Raw genomic sequence first — 8,802 nt, forward strand, 5'->3', positions numbered from 1 at the left:
AACGGTTCACTGAATGTTCGGTTTGTTCACAGCCTTAGAGACAAATCATACACACAGATAGATTTAGATAGATACAGTGTGTCAAGTGAAAGGAAACACAAATCGCAATACTGATTCTGCATTTTATGTACAGCAGTTTCAGCTTCCCACAAGGAAAAAAAATAACCCTAAAGTTCCTACTTATTCTCCTAAATCCTACTCTTCTATTTGATGATATAAGATATGAAAATGTTGTTACACCACCATAGCTCACCAAAGCTGCCTTTTTCACATCTCAATGAAGCTGCACAACTAAATATACAAGCAAAGTGAGACATTATATATATGCAAAACCCACCTTCAAATGGTGCATATATATATTCAGCTACCTTATGGAACCGTATCGTCTCTTGACGACCCGGATCATATCTCAAGGATTTTAAGCCGTTTTACGTCTTCCATCCTGTTATTAGACCATTTTGCATCTAGGATGAATGTGAACGATATTTGAACCTTATAAAGGATTTAGATCCAAAGATGGTTTGAAGTTCACTTTATCCCTCAGGAGTAGATGAGATACAGAGTCAGCCAACACCGCCTGTCCTCCATGAAGTTCTTGAGCGAGCCCACCAAATTGTCGACCAGGGCTGCACCCATGACCGCCAGACTGCTTGGCTCGGAACATATCAGGAACAGGGTCACGATAAGATGCTCCATTTGAACAAGGGATGTTTGTGGGTTTTGAGATCTCATGCAGGTAAACGGACTGGTTCACATGATGAAATGAGATTTTACACCCACCATTGGTTGGAGGAGTGGATGCACCTGAAGTGGTTCGTGGGCTAGATATGGGTGATGGAGACATCCTTCCGTTCAGGTGTTGTGGTGATCTTGAATGTAAAAGGGGGCTTCCAATTGGAGAGACTGGGCAGGATATGTTTCTTGGAATTTGAACATCACTGCAATTATGATAGAAGAACTAAACTATAAGCCTCGTAAAGCTGCTACAAATTCCATCCCTTATTTAAATGTTACACAAGAAAGAATGGCAATGATTTACATATAGGTTTCTTAATCAAGTGTGTACTGGTGGGGGAGACATACCTGGAAATAAAGCCTGGTCTTGGCACTCTAAATGAATGGGTAGTAGCTAGTCTATCTGAATCCATCGTTTGCCGATTTCTTGGATGTCCAATCCCCTGGAAACAGTAAGGAACCATTACAATAATACATATTTTTTTAGTCCTAACAACGAATCACTCACATATATGCAGCAAGTTTCAAGCATTATACAGAGGAAAGCTAAAAAGGAAAACCCAAAAATAGGAGCACAAGGGAACCCCTATCAACCGTTGGATCTAAAAAGAATAGATGACTCAGATTCGAATAGAACCACCCCCTATAATCATGGATTTAGTTTTGGCAACCGCCACTATCATTCACAACCGTTGGATTGAAATAGATGGATGGTTCATACGGTTCCCTTCTTCTCCTTCTTTTAGTGTTCTCTCTTGAACCCACCCTATTCTATGCCATAACTTATTATCTCAAGTTTCTTGGTAGATAGCAAGTACATTCATCACAAAGAGAGGAATTTTTAAGACCTCTAGGAAATTGCAAGAAAAATATATTAGTAATGGTTGCCATCCAAGTAAAAGAGCATAATAGATTTGTACCAATCATGGAAACATGACGGTCAAGTAAATTTTTTAACAATTACTATTAACAAACAAAGAAAATTAAAAATAGTGTGAATAGGAACTTTGATTGATATAAAGTAAAACATCGTGAACACATAACTACACAAGAGATATTACCCCATTCGTAATGCCAGGAGGTGGATCAGATGACTCGGAATATGGTACTGGCCTTTCCAAAGGAGCAGCATTTTTTACAAAGCAATGATCCAATAATTGGGCGGCTGAAGGACGAAGAGCTGGGTTCCGCTGTAGGCACTGCCTTACAAAATCCTTCCCCTCATCAGAGAGATGATCAGGAATAACAGGGAGTTCTTTACTGTTTCCAATCTTAAACAAGGCGGCAACCTATAAGCCAAAATATCCAATATGTTTGGTTAAGAAAGAAAAAATCATATATGAATAGTGTTGGAATCCCACATCAGCTAGACGTGGACCGCTTTGAAATGCTTTCAGAACCAAAATCTACCACTCTAGGGACTCGACGCTCTGGTTTGTACCCGTCTAGCCCCCTCACGTGTGAGCTATCTAACCACCTATTCCCTCTGTTGGAGGGGGGGGGGGGGGTTGAAGTCCCACATGACTCAACTTGGACCATTTTCACAAATAGAAACCGTTTTGGCTTAGAATATAACAATCATGTCAATGGACAATCCATAGAGGCACAAGCAAAATAAAATCAGCTAGTGGGACTCTCCACCTCACTGCAGACACACATAAAGAGCAACATTAAGTAGTCACGATACTGACCCCCTCGTACTGGCTCCAAGGTGGTTTTGTGGTTGCCATTTCTAGAACTGTACATCCAAGACTCCAAATGTCAACAGCAAGATTGGAACCACTGCTATTCTTGATTATCTGTGTTGACAGAGGAAAGAAAGAGTGAGAATTGCACAAGTGTGATGCCATCTTAAATGACGAAGCAAAGAAAAAATTTATATACTAACCTCAGGTGCCATCCAGTAAGGACTTCCTTTGAATGACAATGGGCACGCCTGCCCTTTGATCTGCAATTTTGTGGATGTTATAATTCTGGGAGGGTTTAACTTTAGGATGCAGCCTCATAATTTATATCAAGTATACAATGTATATATCTAATTATGTTCACCAAAAGATCCAGGAGTTGTTGGATGAGAATGGTAAACAAGATTTGTATCAAATAGGGATATCCTAATCTCTTGTTTGATTAGTTTTTCTATTTTATTACTAACCAGTTAGCCAGCCAAACTTACATATAAGCGCAGAATGTAGACTTACATGCTTGGCCATTCCAAAATCTGCCAACTTAACTCGGCCATTCGGATCAACAAGGATATTTGCTCCTTTGATATCCCTGCACGCGATTTTTAAGACGCCAAAAATTTGGTTATGTTCGAGATTAAAAAGAAATGAGCAGTTTTAAAAGACTGTAGGGATTTGCTTCAAATAGGTAACAGATTCACCTATGGATAGTATTCTTAGCATGTAAATATGCTAGCCCGGACAAGATTTGTTGAGTGTAACTTCGGATTGCGAGTTCACCAAATTGTCCATAATCTTGAAGAAGTTTATAGATGGAACCACCAGAGACATATTCCAAATATATATAAAGTTTGTCATCAACCTGTTCATAAGTCAAGAGTACAGGCGAGGTCAAGGCAATTGATATACAGAAGCATTCATTATAACTAAATATGACATTAACATCCTTTCCAGAAGAAAGTGTTTCGAAACAACAATTTGTAATGAAGTCAGCAGGTGGTGGCACATGTATTGCAGGTGAGTTATAGAGTATAAAACTTGCCATTTCAGAGCCATAGTAGCGCACAATATTTGGATGACTTAACCGGCTCAACAAAGAAACTTCCTGCAAAAATCGAGAATATAAATGTAAATTGATACGGCAAACATAAATGATGCGAGAAAAAGAAGGAAACGGAAGTACTTAATATACATACTTGGCCCAACTGTTTTGCACTTTCCTTTGACTTTGCATCATCAGAGAACAATGTAACTTCCTTCATAGCGCACATTTCACCGCTATCACTACACCAGTAACATAAGCCCAGATTAAAGACAACCGATGGTAGACACTAAGGCCATGTTTGGCAACCATAAGCTACTTATTTCTGAGCTTATCGAAAAAGTCCATTTTGGTTTCCCATAAGCTAGTTCAGTAAGCTCCAGGGGCTTTTTTTACAATTTTCCCAATCATGACCCTACATTTTTCCAATTATGTTCTCAACATTTTAGGTCATTTTACATTGTCATCTAGCTTATCGGCTACTTTTACCAAACACGACTAGTTTATCAGCCAACAGCAAGCCTATCAGCTAGTTTGCTAAACATAACCTAATACTCAATAAACTAAATAAATTTTCCTTTTAAGTATAATCATGTGTTTCTTATATTGATAAACCTCTAGACCACTAACAACACTTGCCCAGTGTAAACAACTGACAATACTAGACAAGACAAAACAAGCAGACAGGAAAAGTAAAATTTTCTTTCAGGGCTGATTTCATGCAGTCACAACTTGTCGGGATTAGTCCAGGCGCAACCTTCCAAAAAAATAAAAAATCAATAAAATTGAATAGAAATTAATTTGTTCTTACCTGTTGAAACCAACATAAACATGCCCAAATGAGCCTCTACCCAGCAGCTTTCCCTTTTTCCATCTTGAGCCTGGGCTAGGTAAATTATCTGGCCGTCCTGGACTTCTTGGTACAGAAGGTGATGTTGCTGCTGAATTTGACTGAGAGAAAGGTAAGGAATTGGATATCGTAACTGGAGGAAGCGGTAACCTGTGACTTTTCTGTTTTACATCTTCTGGCCGGTTATTCTGCGACTCAATGGCTACCCCTCCGGCTCTTGGATGAAGTGGTGTGACAGCACCACTATGGATTCTAGAGCTAGGGCCTGGACTTGTCATCTTGGGACTAGGAAGTGGAGAATACTCTGGGCTACCCCTGCTGGGTTGCCAAAATAACCCTGCCATCTCACCTCCCATAGAATTATGCCCAGAATTCTGGCCTGAGCCAGGGCTGGAGCAGTGGCCAGATCCAAGGAACGGAAAATCTGGATTAGGTTTTGAGGCATAGAAAGCAGAGTTTATAACTTGATCTGTTCCAAATGCTCGTAGTGGACTTCTAGAAGGGCTTGATATCGAGCTGTCTGGAGCACTGAAGAATGCACCATGGTATGGGACCTGGAGATTAGGCACATGACTGCATAAAGGTTTTCTTCTAGGGGGTGAAGAAGAGATATGATTAACGAATAGATGGTCAGGTGGTTTTGCTACATCCCTCGAATGAACTTTAGTGGCAGGCAACTGATCCTTAACAATCATACTTCAGAAAACAACAACGAACGAATTAGTCTAGGTGTCCAGTTGATGGAGATAGAAAAGCAAGATGCGAATAAGAACGAGCAAAGTTCAGATTTTTCACATTTAAAGAACATCAAAACATGCAGATGAAACAGTAGGCAACTTTCTTTTTACTTCAAAAATTTCAAATATAAGCTTACCTGGATGGGCTGCCTGCAGTTGTTCGACTCCCGGTATCATAATCGGATGCCAAGGGGCTAAGCTGGCTTGAGTCAGGTGGATCATCGCTATCACTATAACATTCACTAAAAACAGAATCTGCTCCATCAAAATCTGCTGCATCTGGCCTGGTCCGCATACATCCAGTATGGGGGAGTGGAAGAAATGATGATGGTTTGGAGCCCTTCTCATGTCTTGGTTTTCCAGACACACTGATTCCAGACTCGGTACGAGCCACGCGGGAAGGGTGAAGAAGTGGAAGCGGGAGTGGTTGACCCTGAGGTCTTTCCTGAAAACTTTGACATCTTGCCACATGTTTGGAATCTTTGGAAGGTGACACAGACCTGGACTCAACCCTGGAAAGAGACCCAATCTCTGAAACTGTGTCACTGCAACCTCTCCGAGAACCACCTGATCTTTTGGTTGATTTTTTATCAGAAGATATCCTAAACTTCCAAAATGTGTCAAAAATACTTTCATTGCCTGTCTTCTTCTTTGCTTCTTTTGATGACGACTTGTTCCACCATGAACGCATATTTCCTGATATTTTACAGAAGATATAGAACCCAAAATATAATCCACTATCAATCGGCCAACCCTAAAATTCACACGAGTTATTCACTATGTCTCATTCTGCAAGGTTCTGAGACATGCTGCATTCTTTGGTCAAACTCTAATGCTTTTCGTAAAGTGAGTTCTGAAATGAAAAAAGTTCAAATTTTGAAATATCCGACAAATATGGGTGAATGAGTGAATACAAAGATACCATCAAAACATTAATTAAGAATATGGCTAAACCTTTGCTGCAAAATACAAGTCAGAACACATTATTCTAATTTCAAGTTTATCCTATCTTGAAATTGAAGTTTAATAGCAATAAACTTGCTGATCATAAAATAAACACAATCCAAGTCCTTCTGAAAACAACCTACAGATCCATGGGAACTGAGACAAATACAAGTAATTAAGCAGTTTTCTCACCGCACAACAACAAGAAGTCTTTTATCCCAAACTAGCGCTTGACTAAAACTTGAAGCCACCATAAATATTAAAAAGGTGAAACAATAAAGGCCACAGGACGTAAATAACATGCTTCCCTCTTCTGCTATCCAAAGCCAATTCCTTTGATAAAAACAGTTTTGCTTCTGCTTACTGTATTTGAATTTTTCTTTAAGAAAGAACGAAAGATCTCAGACAACAGCACCAGTTGCAACATTCGATCATCTTTCAGGAGTATAGTTTTTACGCCATTCTTACAATCCCTGTCATGTGTAATTTAGAACCCCTAAACCTGCAATGTTATTGTCATGTCTACCCTTTACCACCCTTTCGGACGTCAATGGAGTGTCTTTACTTACAAATTGGAAATCATCCCATGTTATTGGGAAGGAATTTAAGTAATAAGGATTTTACTGCTAATGATCAGGAATTTGTGGCAGTTCGGAATATTCAGGACTAGGCTGTTATTTTGTATCAAGGATATTCTGGTCCAATGGTGTATTTCTTGTTTCCCGGAGTTATTCATCATGACTCATAAGTGAATATGGGATTATCAACTAATGAATCAAGCATTTGTCGAAAATGTTCTCTAGACTACATACAGGAATATGAAATCATCTCGAAATTGTTGTTTGATGAGATCCAGGCTTTTACTCCTGTCTATTTAATTATACTTGTTTTTTTTAATAAATCAGCATCTTAGAATTTATTGCTCTGAATCATACGTCATTTGTTCTATAGAGAGTTATTATCATACATACAACATAAAATAGAAATGGAGAACATATTATGGAAGTAAAATCACTTGTCCTGATAGCGACAGACAAGTTCACCAAGAAAGGAAAATTACATATATTTCTATATAAATCCTACAATTCAAGCTTCAATTGAATCCATCGTTCATGAAACCGAAATCAAGCAAAACGGCTCTCACCCACGTCCTAAATAAACGAATTTTCAGCTTATTAGGAAGAAAAAAAAATCTACCATACTTGTTTTTACAATGTTCTCCGACTAAATAAACGACTTGATCTTTTTAACATTTCACCCAAATTCGCGTAGAAAACAGCCATACCTTTCACAAACTCTGATTAGGGCAATAATCAATTTTATCTACAGTGGTCCAAAATTAGAGCATTTGAACATAGATCTACACATAGTTACATTGGGAATCAAAGGAATAAGTAGAATAGAAAAGTAATCAAACATTAAGAATTGAAAAGTAAGCTTACAAGGTGGAGCACTAATATATGCTTCAAGAGCAGTTGAGAAGTGCAAAGAACGAACACCAGAAACTTGGACGTCTGGATTAAGCTACAAGAAGAAGAAGAAAGGGGGAAACAAACAAAATCTTAGTAAAAAGATTTGGAATTGTGAGGTTTCCAAGTGATGTTCTGGGAGAATAAACTGGGAAAGAGAGAGAGAGAGAGAGAGAGAGAGAGGGTTCTCTTTCTTTTTTGCTTTCACTTTGGTGTTTTGTTTAATGGGGGGAGAAGGAGAGTGGACTTGTAGTAGTGGAGTAAGTCGTTACTATCCCCTCAATTTTATTCATCATCTTTAACTCATTATTTCATTTTTTTAATAATTATAAAATCAGTAAATTATAAATTGGTTTTTTTTTATTAACCTGTATATCTAATCCGCTATGCGAACCAACTAAACTGGTTTTCGTTAAGTTATCAGTTTTTTATACATCTTGCAATGATAAATTCAGGATTTTTATTTGGTAGGGACAACTTTGAGGTAGATTAAAGTTATGTAAAGTCGTCCGATTTGTTTTTAGTCTAATTTCATATAGATTTTTATTTTTTTTTGTTTGATTTCGAGAAAATTTCTTTAGTTTTTTTTATTGATTAAGTTAATGATTCAGTGGAATCACACACATAGCAATCGACATATGTGTCGATAAAAAGTTTAGGGGTCACTGAGGAACTTAGTGTTGGATCTATATGTCAATGACACTAAACTTGACAATACGGTTATTGATACACGATCTTAAAGGGTCACACACGTACGAACAAATTAACCTCAATCGTACGATCAAATGTGATTCAATTATTTTTAATCCAAACAATTGTCATATAAATTATTATTTAATTGAAATAATAATTTCTGATAATAATAAAATATATGTTGTATATATTTTGATTTGTGTTTAAGTCTAATATGTATTTGATATATATTATTATTTTCATTGTTTTATATGAACATTTGATTTGTTATGTGTGACATTATTTATATATGTTTTATATTCTGATATTAAATTTATATGAAATAACTAATAACTAACTAATAAAACTATGGTTGGTTTTAGATTGTTTATTAGTTGATTTCTAAGTGTATTGGTTGCTTTCAAGTATACTACAAAGGACATTTAAAATATTAAACAAAAGAAGATAAGGTATGAGATGTAAGAAGTGTGTTGGGAGACATGGCTTCCCATGTTTTCTTCTTTTCTTCCTTTTGAATCTATCATATATATGCATGTGTGATGGTTCAACAAAAAGAAGGTAATACATATTCTCATACTATCCTAACTCTTTCTAAGTTTTATCTCTAAAATTCAAAGTGTCAAAGACTTTTGAGAAAAAGTTCTCGTGA

The 8,802-nt window shown here is 37.2% G+C and overlaps 1 protein-coding gene across 5 annotated transcripts; it reads right to left on the reverse strand.

Annotated features, from left to right (window-relative positions):
- Positions 1–7,631, reverse strand: LOC112525752 (mitogen-activated protein kinase kinase kinase YODA-like). 5 transcript variants are annotated; one of them, XR_003070441.1, is made up of 13 exons: positions 7,434–7,631; positions 5,184–5,899; positions 4,271–5,005; positions 3,614–3,701; positions 3,460–3,522; positions 3,119–3,279; positions 2,934–3,009; positions 2,624–2,683; positions 2,427–2,534; positions 1,797–2,024; positions 1,084–1,178; positions 369–938; positions 1–291 (listed from the first exon to the last, which is right to left on the reverse strand). XR_003070441.1 is itself a non-coding variant. In XM_025136004.1 (12 exons), the coding sequence occupies exons 2-12, from the start codon at positions 5,735–5,737 to the stop codon at positions 494–496; spliced, it is 2,613 nt and encodes an 870-aa protein (XP_024991772.1). In that variant the 5' UTR covers positions 5,738–5,742; positions 7,434–7,631; the 3' UTR covers positions 1–493. The 5 variants fall into 5 exon arrangements, 4 of the variants coding, with proteins under 4 accessions (XP_024991772.1, XP_024991771.1, XP_024991774.1 ...); XM_025136004.1 differs by having other exon boundaries at positions 1–938; positions 5,184–5,742; XM_025136003.1 differs by having other exon boundaries at positions 1–938.
- Positions 7,632–8,802: the final 1,171 nt, after the last annotated feature.

This window comes from Cynara cardunculus, assembly GCF_001531365.2.
Source record: "Cynara cardunculus var. scolymus isolate 2C chromosome LG 13, CcrdV1, whole genome shotgun sequence".
Classification (NCBI taxonomy): Eukaryota; Viridiplantae; Streptophyta; class Magnoliopsida; order Asterales; family Asteraceae; genus Cynara; species Cynara cardunculus.

What these genes read in the sequence shown, in the direction of transcription:
- LOC112525752 (XM_025136004.1), bottom strand. Translation starts at nt 5,737, where the DNA reads ATGCGTTCATGGTGGAACAAGTCGTCATCAAAAGAAGCAAAGAAGAAG. An exon ending in GTTTATGTTGGTTTCAACAG is followed by an intron (nt 3,702 to 4,270) that starts GTAAGAACAAAT and finishes TTACTGGTGTAG; the next exon opens with TGATAGCGGTGAAATGTGCG. An exon ending in GCTACTATGGCTCTGAAATG is followed by an intron (nt 3,280 to 3,459) that starts GCAAGTTTTATA and finishes ACTTATGAACAG; the next exon opens with GTTGATGACAAACTTTATAT.